Source organism: Hipposideros armiger, unplaced genomic scaffold, assembly GCF_001890085.2.
Source record: "Hipposideros armiger isolate ML-2016 unplaced genomic scaffold, ASM189008v1 scaffold_42, whole genome shotgun sequence".
Classification (NCBI taxonomy): Eukaryota; Metazoa; Chordata; class Mammalia; order Chiroptera; family Hipposideridae; genus Hipposideros; species Hipposideros armiger.
Window position 1 is genome coordinate 3,462,629 of NW_017731392.1, and position 19,361 is coordinate 3,481,989.

The 19,361-nt window shown below is 35.5% G+C and overlaps 1 protein-coding gene across 5 annotated transcripts in view; it reads left to right on the forward strand.

Annotated features, from left to right (window-relative positions):
- TBC1D12 (TBC1 domain family member 12) overlaps positions 1–19,361 on the forward strand; it is a 109,837-nt gene that overhangs the window by 66,375 nt on the left and 24,101 nt on the right. For all 5 annotated transcript variants that reach the window (XM_019639102.1, XM_019639103.1, XM_019639101.1 and 2 more), the window contains 4 exons: positions 4,298–4,413; positions 12,187–12,269; positions 14,673–14,790; positions 16,214–16,320. In XM_019639102.1, coding sequence (XP_019494647.1) covers positions 4,298–4,413; positions 12,187–12,269; positions 14,673–14,790; positions 16,214–16,320 — 424 coding nt within the window. The remainder of the gene's footprint in view (positions 1–4,297; positions 4,414–12,186; positions 12,270–14,672; positions 14,791–16,213; positions 16,321–19,361) is intronic.

Sequence of the window (19,361 nt, forward strand, 5' to 3'; positions counted from 1 at the left end):
TCCTCCACAACTAGACTGAAGAACAAAACGACAGCAACTTGTCTGTTCCCCTTCCCCCAACTCCCCAATAAAAATCTTTAAAAAAAAAAAAAAAAAGAAAGAAAAGTCAAACAATACTGAATAAAGTAAAACAAGTGCCCCTCATTCCTAGTCCAGCCATCCAGAGGAGAACCTCTTAATAGTTCTGATCCCTTGATACTTTTTTCAATATATGTAAATATATATGACTTATTTGGTTATCACTTCTTTTGACTACCATGTTGGAGAGCATAATTCTAGAGGCTTAATCATATTTAAGTTTGATTTTTCTTTTGGCAAGAATATTTCAGGAATGGTATATGTGCTTCATATTGCAACATAACAGGAAACATACTATTTGGTTGTCTTTTCATGTGATGTTTAGATGGATCAGTGATTAAAGTACTGTCGTCCTGATCTACCCATCAGCCCCTCACTGAATGATTTTATCTATCTCATTCTTTTAAATTGTCATAGCTAGCTACCTGACTGTTACCATAGTAAGATAATATATAGATGTTAAAATGTCAGGCTCTGGAGCTACACTGCCTGTCATTTGTGACTAACAAATGATCTTTGTGCCTCAGTTTTCTTCTTTTTGTTTTTAGACTTGATTTTGACATTCAGTATTATTTTATATTAATTTCAGGTGTACAGCATAGTGGTTAGATATTTATATATTTTAAGAAGTGATCCCCCTGACTAGTCTTAATATCCACCTGACATCATACATAGTTATTAAAATAATATTGACAATATTCACTATGCTGTACTTTACATCCCTGTGACTATTTTATAACTACCAATTTGTACTTCTTAATCCCTTCACTGTTTTCACCCTGCCCCTCCAAACCCCCCTCCCATCTATCACCGCCATAAATCTAGTACCTATTTAAAACCATACATAGTTATTACAATATTATTCACTATATTACTGTGCTGCACCCTACATCCCCGTGACAACTGTATAACAATTTGTACTTTTTTTTTTTTTAATGATTTTATTGGGGAATTGGGGTAGGGAACAGCGTTGGGGAATTAGGGACGGGGAACAACTTCCTGTCCTTTTGTTCTTCAGTCTAGTTGTGGAGGATGCGCTTCACTGGCCCATGTTGGTATGATCATTGAGCTCTTCCCCGGTGAGACAGATCGGTCACCGGCCCTTGGATGGCTGCTCACGGCAGCTCACGCCGGCTGCTAGTGACTCAAGCTGGCTGCCAGCCATTCAGAGTAGCTCATGGCAGCCCACTGTGGCCCCACTGCAGCCTATACTGTCGCTGGCGACTCACAGCAGCCCAACTCCAGGTCGAGCTGTTGTTCACCATCTTAGCTGTAGAGGGCGCAGCGTCACTGGCCCATGTGGGATCTGAACCAGCGGCCCTGCTGCTCAGAGCTCATGCTCCCAAGCTAACTCTTAACCAACGAGCCACTTGGCTGGCCCAATTGGTACTTCTTAATTCCTTCCCCTTTTTCATCCACTCCCAACCACCCTCCCATCCAGCAACTATCAAAATATTCTTTGTATCTATGAGTTTGTTTCTATTTTGTTTATTTTGTTCTTTAGATTCCACATAGCGAAATCACATTGTGTCTGTCTTTCTCTGACACTCCACTTAGCACAATTCCCTCCGAGTCCATCCATGCTGCTGCAGATGGAAAGATCAGTTTCTTCTACTGTTCAGTGCCTCACAGTGTTGTTTCAATGATTCAATGTATTAAATGTTTAAAACAGTGCATATGGTATGTTGTGTCAATACATACTAGATGTTGTTAATATATTGACTTAGGAGTTTTATTTTGCTGTTTATTCAGTAGCATTTTTTTGCATGGAAAATGCTTTATTGGGTAATACGCATTGTATTCTGTTGGGCACTGAGACCAGGTCACATTGTAGGAAAACAGTACCATAACAAACCTCACATATATATCTGAGGGTGCATTTGCATAACTGCATTGGATTTTAAGAGACTCTTTTCTCATATTATATAGAACTGTGTGTGCTCATTTTTAACTCCATGTATATGGTATCTATGATTTTTAATAAGAAAAACATTATCAGAAAAGGAGATATGTTACACTTGAGTTTGTAATGAAGAAAAGAAACATTGATCATAATTACATATATTTCCTAATTATTATAGGAAAGAAAGTTTGCGAAACAAAAAGAAATTAGTGACCCGAGGGCTTTTGACTCTGAAAGGCTGTACATTTCTTTGGGATGGAAGTTATAAATGAGTATACACAGTTCTATATAATTTGAGAAAGAAATCTCTAAAAATTCAATGCAGTTATGCAAACAAAGAAACTCTCAGATTCACAGAGATGTAGGTGGAAGGAGAGATGCAGAACTGAAGACAATTATAAAATGATAGTACAAACCTTTTTTAAACAGCAGAAAGAACCATAAAGTAAGCTGAAGTTCATAGAAAATGCTTGACAACATAAATTATGTTTTTAAAGTAATATCTAAAATAAGATTAAGATTGAACAAGATCATCACATTTTTTAAGAGGGATGGAACCATCAGTTAATATTTTGCAGCTGTCTGATTTAGTAGGAGAAATAGTCTTTGAGTTGGAAAAACAAATAATATATAATAAAAAGAACTATAGGCAATGACAGGAAAATAGCCATAAGTGAAAACAATCAGCTGCTTTTAAGTACTACATTGAATTTTCTTCATTTAAATTAGTGTCTTCTCTAGCTGCCAATAGACTTGCAGATCTCATAAAATCATTGAGTAATCATCGATAATTTCATGAAAATTATATTTGCTACCTGGCAAAGAGTAAACACTGGCTTGATTTTTTTTTTTTTTTATAAAGAGAAAATGTAGTTTCTGGAAATTATAAGCCAGTAATCTTGTTAATTAATGATCTTTGGCAAATTTCTAGAAATAAATTTTACTGGAAGTTTGTGAACATTTATGAAAAAAAATGCTCAAATATAGAAATTTAAATGTGTCCACCAAGAACGTATGTCAAATTAACTTCATTTCTCTTAATAGGATTATCAGTTTCAGATGAATTAGAAAAATACTGTACAGTAACTCCCTCCTTTTCCATGGGTGATATGTTCCAAGACCCCCAGTGTATGCCTGAAATCACGGATAGTACAGAACAGTACATTTACTATGTTTTCTCCTATACATACATACCTATGATAAAACTTAATTTATAAATTAGGCACAATAAGAGATTAACAACAATAACTTATAGTTAAATAGAACAATTATAACAATATACTGTAATAAAAGTTATGTGAATGTGGTCTCTCTCTCTCAAAACATCTTACTATACTGTACAAACCCTAATTGTGATGATGTGAGATGATGCAATGCCTACGTGATGAAATGAAGTGATGCGAATAACACAAATGATGTAGGCATTATGGCATAGCCTTAGGCTACTATTGACTTTCTGATGATAAGGGTTACTTGAATATAAGCACATCTGTATGATAACCTAAAAGAATACTAAGAGACTGCCATCTGATAATCCACAGGACTGCTAAGAGACTAAAAGTGGGGATTCATGTCCCACTGGGATGGTGCAAGATTTCAGCATGCTACTTAAAACTGTTTAAAAGTTATAAATTGTTTATTTCTGGAATTTTCCATTTAATATATTTAGTCTGCGGTTAATGGTGGGTAACTTAAACCACAGAAAGTGAAACCACAGATAAGCTGGCACTACTGTAGTAACAGTGTCTTAATTTTAGTGAAGTATTTTACTTCACTAAATACTTCTTTGACCGTATTTTTGGATATGTTGGTAAATTGTTTAAATTTAGAGTAAGTAGGTAGATATATAGTAGTTAGATTCAAAGTAGGTTGGAATTCAAAACCAACATTTGATTGGGGGTTCAGTGTCACCCTTGAATGAGATCTTCAAAGCATTACAACAGGATTATTTTGTCAACATTTCCATCCTTGATCTGGCTGAAGGTTTAGAAAGTAGGCTTATCTGCTTGTAGATTATTCAAAGCTGGACTTGAATAGCTGGTATCTTAGAAGGTAATCAAGAACATCTCCCCAAAATCTAATGCATTTCTATCTTTCCCTCTCTTAATATACTTTGACACTTTATATGCAATATATAATTTAGTTTGCTTCAGGGGAAAAAGTGACTTTTTTTTTGTTTGCCTGATACTTATACTAGATTAATGTATCAATTGTATATGTCCCTTTTATAGCATAATATACTAATGTTACAGATTTAGTCATACAAACTGAAAATTAGAAAGGTCTCTGCATAAAGTATATTTTTATCTACTCTAGGAATATGAAGCACGAACAGGGAGGACCTGTAGACCACCACCTCAGTCTTCAAGACGTAAGAATTTTGAATTTGAGCCGCTTTCTACCACTGCCCTGATTCTTGAGGATCGACCATCGTAAGTATTCTAGTGATCATCAGACACACTGTTTATATTTTAAACTTAAATTTAATTTTGCTTATTATTTCACACAGAAGATATCAAGAAATTAGATAGAGAAATGGCTTTATTTAAAAAAAAATTTTTAATTCCAGTCATGCATCCTAAAATTAATGGGGAGGAATATATTGTTGATGTTGAAGCCATAGTCGTATTTTCTATAAGTCTGTATGAGCCAATGTATGATACAAAATATATTTTTTAAATTATTTTTTCAGTTACAGTTGACATTTAGTATTATTTTATATTAGTTTCAGTTATATGGCATAGTAATATTTATGTAATTTATGTAGTTTTCCCCCGATTACTCTAGTACCCACCTGGCACTGTACATAGCTGTTGCAACATTGTTGGCTATATTCTCTGTGCTGTGCTTTACACCCCATGACTATTTTATAACTACCAATCTGTGTTTCTTAATCCCCTTACCTTTTCACCCAGCTCCCCAACCCACCTCCCCTCTGGCCACCATCAGTTTGTTCTCTGTACCTATGAGCTGTTTTCTGTTTTGTTTCTTTTGTTCTTCAGGTTCCACATATAAGTGAGATAATACGGTATTTGTCTTTCTCTGTCTGAGAAAGATGTTGCATACATACATGTTGCATACAGTAAAATTTCATTCTTTTTGATGGCCAAGTAATATTCCATTGTATATTGTACCACATCTGTATCTAATCATCTATTGATGGGCACTTGGGTCACATCCATATCTTGACTATTGTAAATAATGCTGCAGTGAACATGGGTGCATATATCTCTTTGAATTAGTGTTTTGAATTTCTTCAGGTAAATACGCAGAAGTGGAATTGCTAGGTCATAAGATAGCTCTATTTTTTATTTTTTGAGGAACGTCCAAACCATTTTCCAGTGGCTGCACAAATTTGCAGTCCCACCAACAGTGCACAAGGGTTCCCTTTTCTCTGCATTCTTGCTAACACTTGCTGTTTGTTGATTTATTGATGACAGCCATTCTGACAGGTATGAGGTGATATCACATTGTGGTTTTAATTTACATTTCTCTGATGATTAGTGACATTGATCATCTTTTTGTGTCTGTTGGCCATCTGTATCTCCTCTTTGGAGAAATGTCTATTCAGGTTCCCTGCCCATTTGTTAATCGGATTGTTTGTTTTTTTGGTGTTGAGTTGTATGAGATTTTTTTTGTAGATTTTGGATATTAACCCCTTATCAGATGTATCATTGGTGAATATTTTCTCCCATTCATTAGGCTGTTTTTCTGTTTTGTTAGTGGTTTCCTTTGCTGTGCAAAAACTTTTTAATTTGATGTCCCATTTGTTTATTTTATCTTTTGTTTCCCTTACCCAAGGAAACAGATCAGAAAATATATTACTAAGGGTAATATCTGAGAGTTTACTGTCTATATTTTCTTCTAGGAGTTTTATGGTTTTGGGTCTTACATTTAAGTCTTTATAATCCATTTGAGTTTATTCTTATATATGGAGTAAAAAGGTGGCTCAGTTTCAGTTTTTCGCATGAATCTGTCCAGTTTTCTCAGCACCGTTTATTGCATAGACTGTCTTTACTCCAATGTATGTGTATTACCTTTTTTTTTCTCTTTTTTTTCAAACTTTATTGGAGAACAGTGTGTTTTTTTCCAGGATCTGTCAGCTCCAAGTCCAGTCACCGCTTTCTATCTAATTGCAGGGCAGGGCGCAGCCCACCATCCCATGCGGGAGCCAAACCTGCAACCTTGTTGTTAACAGCATGTGCTCTAATAAGCTGAGCCGTCCAGCTGCCCGTTGACAGCTCAGCAGCAGTTCAGCTTGGGCACAGCTCACTGACCCATGTGGGAATCGAACCGGCAACCCTGTTGCTCAGAGCTCGCGCTCTAACCAACTGAGCCACTCCGGCCCCTGTACATGTATATTCTTGCTCCCTTTGTCATAGATTAAATGACCATATAGGCATGGATTTTATTTCTGGGCTCTCTATTCTGTTCCATTGCTCTATGTGTCTATTTTTATGCCAATACCATGCTGTTTTGATTACTAAGGCCTTGTAGTATAGTTCAATATCAGGTATCATGATACCTCCAATTTTGTTCTTCTTAAGATTGCTGTGGCTATTATTGGGAGTCTTTTGTGGTTCATATAAATTTTAAGATTATTTGTTCTAGTTTTGTGAAAAATGCCATTGGTATTTTGATAGGGATTTCATTGAATCTAAAGATAATGTTTTAAGTAGTATGGACATTTTAATGATGCTATTTCTTCCTACCCATCAGCATGGTATATGCTTCCATTTATTTTTATCTTCTTTAGTTTCTTTCTTCAGTGTCTTATAGTTTTCTAAGTACAGGTCTTTTACTTCCTTGGTTAAATTTATTTGTAGGCATTTTATTTTTTTGATGCAGTTGTAAATGAGATTGTTTTCTTAATTTCTCTTTCTGATAGTTTGTTATTGGTGTATAAAAATATAACTGATTACTGAATATTAATTTTGTACCCTGCTACTTTGCTGAATTCAATATATTCTAATAGTTTTTTTGTGGAACCATTAGTGTTCTCTCTATACAGAATCATGTCATCTGCAAATGATGACAATTTTGCTTTTTCCTTTCAAATTTGGATGTCTTTTATTTCTTTCTCTTATGTGATTGCTGTGGCTAGGACTTCCAATACTATGTTGAATAAAAGTGGTAAAAGTGAACATCTTGTCTTGCTCCTGATCTTAAGAAGAATGCTGTCAGTATATAGTAAATGGTGTTACCCAGAGTCCAGGATCACTGTTTACTTGAAAACTATTGGGTTGTTGGAAAAGTCATGACGTAGTTTTTTCATGTTTTTCATTGCAAAAATGCATCATGACTTTCCCGACAGCCCAATATATTTATGTTTAGCTTTCTATTTTTAAATGTGGTCTCATTTTCATTGAAATAAGTAAAGTTTTTCTTTTCTTTATGTAATAATAGCATTATTATTATATCTGAAATTTAGGAAAAGTTACATCCATTCTTCTGTGGAACCAAACTGTATCTGTAGAGCCAGGCAGGATTTTTGTAAAAGGAAATGAGAGTTAAGGCTAGGGTTGGAGTTAATGTTTGGTCCTAAGACCTAGGTAGGAAGCAGCTTTGGACAACATCATTTTGAAAATTTAAGGGTAGGCACCACTAGAAATCATAAAGTTAATTAATCTGGGTGTAAAGGCTGAATTCAATGGACTTTGAGGTTGGGTCAGATAGGTGATGTTTGTGATGGTCCTTGACCTTTAGAGCATCATCATTGTTTACCTGATATGTCACTAAGCTGTTTCATTCAACTACAAATAAGAGACTCCAAATAGATTTATTTCCTCATAAATATGTAGCCCTGAGTAGGCAGTTCAGAGCTAGTATGGTGCCTCCATGCACCAAAGACCACGGTTTATATCCTTCTGTTCCACCATCTTCAGCAACTGACTTCATTCTCATGCTGACCTCATGGAATAAGCCTGATAGAATAAAAGACCTCTTGCAGCGGAGTCGTCTCCCCTTTTTGGAAGTCTTCCAAGAAGTTCGACAATCACTTTTCCTTAAATCTTACTAGAAACATCTCTGTGTTTAAACCTAGATGCTAAGGACGTGGAAAAATTAGTCTTTTATTATAGTGTGACAAATCAAGGTTCTATTTTTTCATTTTGGGTAAAATATTTTGTTGATATTTAATTTCATCTATTATTGGTAAATTACCTATTTTTTAGTAATTTCTTCACAGTTTGCAATATATATCTTAATTTTTCATAGATTACCTTCAAATAATATTATGCCATTTTACATTTTTAAGACTATTACAGCAATCTCTATCTACTTTACATGTTATAAACTTCATGTGTTATGGTTCTCCAGAGAAGTGGAAACCCCCATGTATATCTTATATATAAAGAGATTTATTATAAGGAAGTGACTCACATGATTATAAAGACTGGGAAATCCGAAGATCTTTAGTCAGCAAGCTGGCAACTCCAGAGTGCTGATGTTATAGTTCCAGTCCAAGTCCCAAGGCCTGAAAAACAGGAGACCTGATGGTGTAATTTCCAGTCCAAGTCCAAAGACAGGAGAAGACGGATGTCCCAGCTCAAAGACAGACAGACAGAGAGAGAGAGAGAGAGAGAGAGAGAGAGAGAGAGAGAGAGAGAGAGAATATGAATTCCCCCTTACTCAGCCTTTTTGTTCCATTTAGACCTTCAACAGATTGGATGAGGCTCACTCACATTGGGGAGGGCAGTCTGCTTTACTCAGTCTACTGATTCAAGTGTTAATCTCATTCAGAAACAACCTCACTGACACACCCAGAATAATGTTTATCCAAATATCTGGGCACTTCATGGCCCAGTCAAGTTGACACACAAAATTAACCATCACACACAACCATACGTTTTTATTATTTTTTCTTTAAACCTGCTTTTCTCTTCTGAGAGGTTGTGTAACTTACTGTGCTTTTTAAGATTTTTATCTGATTTTCATGATTTGATTATGATACACTTTGGTATCATAATCCATGAGGTTTTCCTCATGTTCCTTCTGTTTGGGGCTCATTGAGCTTAATGTATCTGTGCATATAGTTTTCTATCAACTTTGGAAAAATTTTAGCCTTTATTTCTTCAACTTTTTTTTTTAAATTTTGCCCCTCCCCCTTTTTTCTGACATTTCAATGAACATATATTACTTGATATTGTTCCATGTCCCAGAGCTTATTTAGGCTCTTTTTTCCTGCTTTTGTTTCATTTTGTATAGTTTTCTATTATATCTTAAAGTTTACTTTTTTTCCTTGCAGTTTGTAATCTGCTGTTAGTACTATCATTTCTGTTTTTCATTTTAGAAGTTGTACTTTTCATCTGTAGAAGTTTGATTTGGGTTTTGAGTTCTCTCTTATCCTCCTGCCATCTTTTACATTCTTGAGTATATTTATAGCAGCAGTTTTATCATCCATGAGTTATAATCCTATTATCTGACCTTTGTGCTTTATTTCTGTTGATTGATTTTTTTTTCATTATGATTTGTATTTTCCTGCTCCCTTGCATCCCTGGTAATTTTTATTGAATACCAGACATTATGGTTTTACATAGTTGGGTGTTATACTTTTTAGTATTTCTTTAAATATTTTTTGTCTTTAATCCAGTATGCAGTTATTTGGAATTGGTTTGTTCCTTTTGATCTAATCATTGTTAGAATGGTTCCAGGACAGCCTTTAGCTTAGAGCTAATTTATCCTTACTACTGATACCCTGTGGATCCCACCTGATTCCCTTTCTGTTAGGAGTTCTTTCTACCCTGGCTGGTCCAGTGTGATCTTTGAGCATGTTCCATTTATTCCTTTCCCTAGCACCATAATTTAATCATACACACGCATAGATCAGTACTCAGCCAAAGACTTGAGACAACTTCTCTGTAGCTTCCTTCTCTCTGGCACTTTAATCTGCAAAGTCTAGCTGTCTCAGACTCTCTTACTCCAAACTGTTTCTTCAACTCAGCAAGAGTAGTGGACTCTGTTTAGGTTCTCCCAGTACTGAAACCTAGAAACTCCAGGCTGTAAGCATAGGCACTTCCAGGATTACCGTGTTTGTTTCCTTTTTCATAATGATCACTGTCTTGTGCTGCCCATTGTCTGGTGTCTAAACACTGTGGTTTAGTATATTTTGTTCATTTTTCTAATTAATTAAGGTGAGAGGGTAAATCTGGACCCTCTTATTCCATTATAGTGTGAAGCAGAAGTCTTAACCATTATTCCTCCCTGTTACAACCTAGCTGAGGAATCTAACTTGAGAAGAGAGGAAGAGGTACAACATATAATTTGAAAGTTTGTCACATAACCTTTCCTCACCCTAGCCTGTTGAAAGTAATTTGAAAAATTGACTCCAGAAACCGGACATTATTATGATGCATTTGGATATGTGGTAATACTTAAATGTATTTCCTTCTGCAGTCGTATATCTAAATCACTGATTCAGTGAAGCCATTGATTTTATAAACAAAAATATAGTATATGCAAGTGATGAACTGATTATCAAATTTTTATTCAGAATGTTACCTTAAACTGTAAAAGTGCAAAGCCATTTGTTATAAAAGTATACCTGCACTTACCATATGACCCAAGAATTCTACTCCGAGGTATTTACTCAAAGAGAAATGAAAGCAGATGCCCACACAAGACTTGAATATTTATAGTAGCTTTATTCACAGTGGCCCCAAACTGGAAACAGTCTAAAGTTCATCCATATAGATAAATGGACTACTACTCACCAATTAAAAGGAATGCATTAGTAATACACAGAAGAGCATGGATTAATTTTAAAAATATGCTGAGCAAAAGAAGCAAGACACAAAAGTATCTATATAAAACCCTTTAAAAGGCAACCAACTAATGTAGAGTGATAGAAATCAGATATGTGATTGCCTAAGGTAGGAGGTAGGTAAGTATTGAGTGTAAAGGGTCACAAAGAAACTGGAATCATGGGAATGTTCTATATCTTGATTGGTACATTAGTTGCACAGGTGTTGTCAACACTCGTCAAACAGTACTCTTAATATAAAAACTCAACAAAACAAGCTATACTCTTAAAGTATGCTTATTCATTTTATCATACGTAAATTATACCTCCAAAAAGTTGACTTAAAAAAACTGTAGTAAGTGGATTTAACAAATAACCTAGAAATATTGGCTGAAATCTGATATTTTGAAATAATATATAAACATATGTACCAGGAGTGCCAAAAAAATGTATACACATTTTTTAAGAGATGTTATCTATGCTCAAGCAGACTGTAATCAGAAGTGTCTGGGGCCCGCCGAGTGGCGCGTTGGTTAAGAGCTGGCTTGGGACACCAGAGGGCCCGATTCGTATCCCACATGTGAGGGCCAGTGACACTGCCCTCTACAGCTAAGATGCTGGACGACAACTCAACCTGGAGCTGGGCTGCCATGAGTCGCCGGCGACAGCGTAGGCTGCAGCTCCTGCTGCAGTGCACTGCCATGGGCTGCCGTGTATGGCCAGCAGCCAGCGTGAGCGGCCAGCAGGCGCTGTGAGCGGCCATCCAGAAGCCGGCGACTAATCTGCCTCGCCCAGGAAGAGCGCAATGATGGTGCCAACTTGGACCAGTGAAGCAACGTCCTCCACAACAAGACTGAAGAACAAAAGGACAGCAACTTGTCTGTTCCCCTTCCCCCAATTCCCCAATAAAAATCTTAAAAAAAAAAAAAAAGAAGTGTCTGGATTCTGATGGTAACTTTGAGTACCTCTTGTAATTGCAGAAGTCAAATGTGACCTGTATGCATCTTTCGTTAACGGTCTATATTGAGTATTACAATTAATAGTTTTTTCCTTTCTTAAAATGTGTATACATATTTTTGGCACCCTCTGTATATATGTGAAACACAAATTATTTATATATATATATATATATATATGTATGTATGTATATGTATATGTATATGTAAAACACAAATATTACAACCTGGATTCTGATTCTCTTCTAAAATATACTTCTTTTCAACCTTTTACTTTCTTAATGTATGAAATGAGACCGTTAGGTTAGAAATTCTGGCTATAAAAAGGAAGAAGTTAATACATTTAAAAGTTAATCTTGTATAAATTTAATTGCAAAGGATGGGTACCTTGATCTTGTTTATCAGGATGAAAGAAATATACAGAAAACACTGCTAATAAATATAAATTTGTGCACTGCAAAAAAACACAAGTTAATCTTTTAAAAATTGACTTAAAATTTTTTTTCCAGAAATCTTCCTGCCAAATCTGTGGAAGAAGCCTTACGTCACCGACAAGAATATGATGAAATGGTGGCTGAGGCTAAAAAACGAGGTATAAAATTTAATTCCAATTGATAAATTTACTGATTTCAACAGGAAGGTGATTTCAACACTGTTAGCTCAGGCTGTGTTTTTAGAAAATATTACACAGCTATCTATATACTTTTAAATGTATGCCTTTTAACAACTGTTATTTTTTTCTTTGACTTAGTGAATAGAATATTATAACAGTATACAGTTCTATTTTGTGGCACTGTTTTGGAAATGAAGTTAATTCTTTAATGTTATAGTAAACCTAAAAGGCCAGTTTTATCTTTCTTAGAGGCCTAATTATTTAAATATAGGTTGAGTTTATTTTACTGTACAGAATCTGAAATATTTATAACATACCCAACAAATTTTAATTAACTCTTGACACTGACTTTACTATTTAATTAATATTTAAGATAGGGGCCGGCCGAGTGGCACGATGGTTAAGAACTGGCTTGGGACGACAGCGCCCCGGTTCGGATCCCACATATGAGGGCCAGTGACACTGCCCTCTACAGCTAAGATGCTGAACAACAGCTCAACCTGGAGCTGGGCCGCCATGAGTTGCCGGCGATGGTGTAGGCTGCAGCCCCTGTGGCAGTGGGTTGCCATGGGCTACCGTGTGTAGCCAGCAGCCAGCGTGAGCGGCCAGCAGCCGCAGTGAGCGGCCGTCCAGAAGCCAGCGACTGATCTGCCTCGCCCAGGAAGAGCACAATGATGGTGCCAACTTGGGCCAGTGAAGCAACGTCCTCCACAACTAGACTGAAGAACAAAATGACAGCAACTTGTCTGTTCCCCTTCCCCCAATTCCCCAGCACTGTTCCCATCCCCCCAATCCCCAATAAAAAAATCTAAAAAAAAAATAATTATTTAAGATAGTTATTGATAAATAGATAAAAACACCATGATATGATAGGAATAGCATTGAATTGGGAAATCAGAAGGTCTTAGCTTTAATCCTGTTTAATACTACCTGGGTGTGACACTCTAAATAGACCTAATGTTAGTTTCCTCATCTGTAAAGTGTTGGAGGGGCAGGTCAACTAGATCCAGGCTTTCAAGTCCCTCCATACATACTTTTTTTTAAAAGCAATGGAACCTTCTCCAAGGAAATCTTGCATAGAATCTGAATACATGAAACAAATTTTTTTTATTTATTTATCTATCTATTTATTTATTTATTTATTTTTTAAAGATTTTTATTGGGGAATTAGGGGATGGGAACAGCTCTGGGGAATTGGGGGAAGGGGAACAAACAAGTTGCTGTCGTTTTGTTCTTCAGTCTAGTTGTGGAGGACGTTGCTTCACTGGCCCAAGTTGGCACCATCATTGCGCTCCTCCCGGGCGAGGCAGATCAGTCGCCGGCTTCTGGACGGCCGCTCACTGCAGCTGCTGGCCACTCACGCTGGCTGCTGGCTACACACGGTAGCCCATGGCGACCCACTGCAGCAGGGGCTGCAGCCCACACCCGTCGCTGGCGACTCAGGGCAGCCCAGCTCCAGGTTGAGCTGTTGTTCAGCATCTTAGCTGTAGAGGGCAGTGTCACTGGCCCTCATATGTGGGATCCGAACCGGGGCCCTCTGGCGTCCCAAGCCAGTTCTTAACCACAGCGCCACTTGGCCGGCCCCCATGAAACAAATTTTTAAAAGTGCAACTGCCTACCCCTTACAATGGTTTCAGAGGCATACATGAAATACAACTTGAGGACACTTTGGCTAGCTGATCTCTGAAGTTCCCACTGGTTCTAAAATTATATATAACTATATATAATTGTGTGTGTGTGTGTGTGTGTGTGAACATGCACACATACATATATATACACATATATATGTATCTTCTCTAGTTTTGAAGCATCTCTTTTTCCGAAATTGTGACCTCTGATTTTTAGAGGGATGTCATGTGCATGTGTAAATTAGGGGGATTTTCAAATTTCGATCTAATTAGTAAAGTGAAACATCATACTAAAAAGGGTTTACTGCCATAGTGCCATTGGCAAAGTCATTTTTTAATGGCGTTTTTATGTGAGGAAGTTCATAAACCTGTCATATGAAAAAAGGGTACTATTTAGTGCTCACAGTTGTTTATTTTTTTACATAGTTAATTCATGACAAATTTCAATTCATTGATTAAGTATAAATAGAATATGTAATACAGTACTCTTTAAATGAATTTTTTCTGGCCTTTATTTCATTTTGTAGAATAGGAGATGTTATTTTAAAATTTTATGAATCAAGTTTGTTTTCTTTCTCTTTTTTCCCTCCTGCCCTCTCCCCTCTTATTTCCTTCCTCTTTCTCTCTTTTTCCATCCTTCCTGTTATCAGAATATTCTTTTTGAGGAAACCTCTTTTGTAGACTTAGGTAGCAGGAGAAGGGGGTTTTGATCTAGCTCTTTTGTACTGAAATAATTTTTACTTGTTTAAAACAGAAATTAAAGAAGCACATAAAAGGAAAAAAATAATGAAAGAACGATTTAAACAGGAAGAAAATATTGCAAATGCAATGGTAATTTGGATCAATGAAATACTGCCCAATTGGGAAGTAATGTAAGTAAGCAGACTTTTCCTGAATTCCAGTCTGTCTCCAAAGATCTCATGTTTCTAGTTCTCTATTTTTATTACCATATTTTGCTGTGTATAATGCACACTTTTTTTGCCCAAATCTGTGAGGGGAAAATAAGGATGCACATTATACATGGGTAGTACTAAAAAATTAAAACGGAAGATTTTTTTCATTGAAAGTTTGGGCCAAAAACATGGGTGCACATTATACACGGCAAAATATGGTACTTCGACCCTGTAATTTATTCTTTGGCTAAATTATATTGTTAACCTATGTCTGAAAAATCTCATGCTTATTTCTGTGCCTTTGCTTTCATAAATCCCTCAGTCTCTATTGCCTACTTCCCTTACTGACCATCCTCTATGCCTGTCAGAGTCTTACCTATCCTTTGAGACCTGTGTGAAATGCTAATTGATTCATGAAACTTTTAATTTTTCCTCAGTTACCATATTTAAAAAATTCTAACATACTGTCTATAGCAAGATGCACTGTTGATGTAATAACAGGTTTTTGCAAAGAAAATATTACATATGTACATTCATTGTAAGATGCATTTATTAAATGGTAAATAGAAAACTGATTTTTAATATGCTTCTCTCCTAGTCAGGAGAATATGGTGTGTATATATACATGATGTTTCCTTTTTGTAGTGCCCCATTGTACTTTGAGACTAATATACTTTTAGCCTTACTTTGCCGTTTATTTTTTGATAATATTTTTATACACGCATTATCTTCCCTCTAGACTGGAGAGTAGGAGATGTCTTCTGCAATGCCTAGTATAGGGTATGCATTGGGAATTTGTTGAATATTGGACAGTGTGACAGATATTACATTACGCTCTTTACATAAGTAATCGCATTTGATTCTGACCACCTCTACTCCCACTTATCTTACAGGGAAGCTCAAGGTCAGAGAGGTTAAGTGATTTGCCCAAGGTTATACAATTAATGAATGGTTAAAGCAGATTTGAACTTAGGTCTTTCTGACTCTAAAGCAGACTACACTGCCTGTCAAAGACTAGGGTCTTACCCATAGTAAGTATTTTGTGATTTTCTTTTTGGTACTGAATTGACAACAAAATTTTATGTTCCTTTTATCCTGTTTTTTCATAATTGCTTACATATTTCTGATGCTCTCATTTTATCAGTGTAAATGGCAGGTATAGAAGGCAGTTCCCTTTAAAATGCTATTGTCTCACATTAGGGTACTATATATTTTTTAGGTTTTTGTTTTTGTTTTCTACCTACAAGCATGAACCCAGCGGAAAGAATGCATCACATACTTAACTCTCTTTGTTCTTAAAAATCAGTCACTTGGCCATAGACTAGGTAAAGTAAACCATCATGCAACTAGTATTTTTGGTATAAAAAGTAACTCTCCTTTTTTTCTCCCCCTTTAATTCTAGGCGTAGTACAAGAAGAGTTCGAGAATTGTGGTGGCAGGGATTGCCCCCTAGTGTTCGTGGGAAAGTTTGGAGTCTAGCTGTAGGAAATGAACTAAATATCACTCCTGGTTTGTATTCTATATTCAGTTACTCCCACACATACAAATAGCCATATCCAGAATTACAAAGCAGATCAGTAGAGTGGCCATTTAAAAGGCATTACCGTACATGAAGTCATTCTAAGCGCATGCTTCATTCCCCACCCCCGCTAAAACCTGGTCTGATTTAATAAGTAAGTTGCTATACTTCATATTCTCAAAATAACATCTGTGAGTTTTCTTTTAGTTTACAACCATCACAGTATGCTTGATCTCCAAATATCTTAACTGTAGATAACTACAAAAACTTCTGGGATTCTAGTTAGCAGTGGATAAATAAGTATATATAGGGAAAAATAATATAGTCTAATTATGGAAAGGGTCCCCATTTATTTAAAAAAAAACATAAATATTGGGGGAAGGCTAGAAATTTCTTTCCCCACATCATTATCCAAACCAGTCCTTTCGTATTTTTAGTTTTGGAAATTTTAAACTTTAAAAAAAACCCAGAAAAGTAAGAAGACTCAAGGAGTTGTTTTATTTTCTTAAGTTTTTGAAAACCTTGGATAGGAGTAAAATGTAGAGTAGTTTTGATGAAGTAAAAAAAAAAAATTTTTAATTAAGATAGTATGAAATAGGGGGAAATGTAAAATAGTTAGCAATAAAGGTACTAAGTAGGTCTTAGTGATAATGATAATGCTGAAAGATGGTGACACCACAGAAAGACATGGGGACTCTAGTATAATAATATAAATTATTATATTGTTATTATTAACAGTTACTGTTACTTAAAATATTTATTTACATATTTATTGTAAAGATCAAGCAATAAAGTACAAACTGTATGTTTCTTCCCTCTCTTCTACCCAAACTTCCGGCTTTTGATCCTGCTACAAGCAATTTGGTATATATTCTTCCAAATCTTTTTTTCTATGCACATAAAAAAGTGTGTTTCTATGTATGATCATTTTTAAGGCTTCTCTTTTTCTTCCTTTTAGTTTTTGCCCCACAAAAAGGACTTTATGCCATGAGATTATTCTGTGGCTTGCTTTTTTTCACGACGTAGTCTATCCTGAACATCCTTTCATGTCATTACATACAAGTGTACGTTACACATACTATAGCTGCACTATATTCCACAGTTTGGCTGTACTATAATTTATTTAACCATTTTTCTAGTGATAGCCAAATCAATGACATGTAATTTAAAAGAACTTCAAGGTATTGTTTTTACTTTCCAGATTAAAATGAATGAGAATTACTCATATAAAATGTGACTGAAAATAATTTAGGACCATTTACCAAAAGCCTCAAAAAACATAACTTTTGACCTATTTATTCCAGTTCTAAGCAGCTACTCTAAGGAAATAATCAGGATTGGGTGCAAATTTTTCCATAAGGATCATTGCAGCAATCTGCATTATATACCAGGAGTGCCCAAAACATGTATACACATTTTAAGATAACATCTCTTAAACTTTTTTTGGCACCCTCCACTCTCTGTATATTTGGACAGGTTACAGCAAAAATCTAAATGTTTACCTTTAAGTTCTAAAAGTTATTTTTTTAAGCTTGAAATTTATAAAGTTTGTAACATAACTGGGTCATTTATTTTCAAAGTAATTTTAGGTTTTCTCTACTAAACAATTATGTCTTCAGGAATGAAATTGGCATTCCTTCTCTCCTTTTTTATTAGTGTGGGAAGGAAGCTAAATTTCAGTTGAATTAAACTTACTTTTGACAACCTTGTTTACATTTTCAATGGCTGTAGTAGTTTGACTTTTTATCTGTTGTATTTGTTTTAATCATGACACTTATAATTATTAGAGAATAGTAATTATGAATAAGGTTTCTAAAGTCAGTCAAATATGGTTCAAATCTTGGTTCTACCATATATTAGGTTTGTGACCTTGGGCAAATTACTTAACATCTAGAAGTCTTAGTTTTCTTCATCTGTAAAATGAGAGTATGGTTATTAGCTATCTCATAGGATTTTTCTAAAAGTTTTTTTGTGATAATGAATATAAAATTATAGTGAAACTGAAATTTGCCAAGAATGTGTACAATAGCATCATTGTCAGAAAATCAGAAAGTGAAATATATGCTGATCTCAAGGTATTTTCTGTTCAAGTACAAGAAGATGTATCTTTAAGTTTCCTTCAAGTCTTCATTCATAGGTTCAAAATAAAATAAGTATGACATGCGGAGTCAAGCAAGGAATTGAACTGAGATGCATGTCTTCTTATTATAGAAAAGCACTGTAAATCTTCTCTGGAGAGATGTTCTTTGATGTTTTGAAATGCATTACCACATTTTTACTATTGAATCAGTTTTGTGACTTCCAAAGATGATGGCTTTGTTTAGTGAGGCTTTCTTTTTCCAAGACAGTTTTAAAATTTGAATAGAATAGTGTCAACTGGCTTGGAAGCAGTTTGAAATTAAAAAGTGTCAACTTCAATTTGGTACCAGATTACTGCAAATAAAATGTATATCTAAATTTAAAAATTATATCCTCCTATTATACCAAATTCTTGATGGAGTAAGGCACAAATAATAGAAATTTTGAGTTTGATTTTTTTGTTTTAATTTTTTCCCCCAAACCATTAATAGTAATGAAAAGTGAGCAGAAGAAAGAAGAGATCAGAATAATAAGAGTCTATTTGAAATACATCTAGTCACTTATTTTATAGTGATCTGATTCTTGGCAATATAAGAATACTTGTTATGGTATAATCATACATTGGAATACTGTGCAGTTGTTAAAACTAAAGCAGATTTATTCTACTAATCTGGAACAACTTCTAACATAACAAAGCAAGATATGCAGATCAGTGCTGTAATTAATATGTTGCTACTTTGTTTTAAAAAATGACATATAGGGGCCGGCCGAGTAGCGTCCCGAGTAGCGTGATGGTTAAGAACTGGCTTGGGACGCCAGAGAGCCCTGATTCGGATCCCACATATGAGGGCCAGTGATACTGCCCTCCACAGCTAAGATGCTGAACAACAGCTCAACCTGGAGCTGGGCTGCCGTGAGTCACCGGCGACGGCGTAGGCTGCAGCTCCTGTGG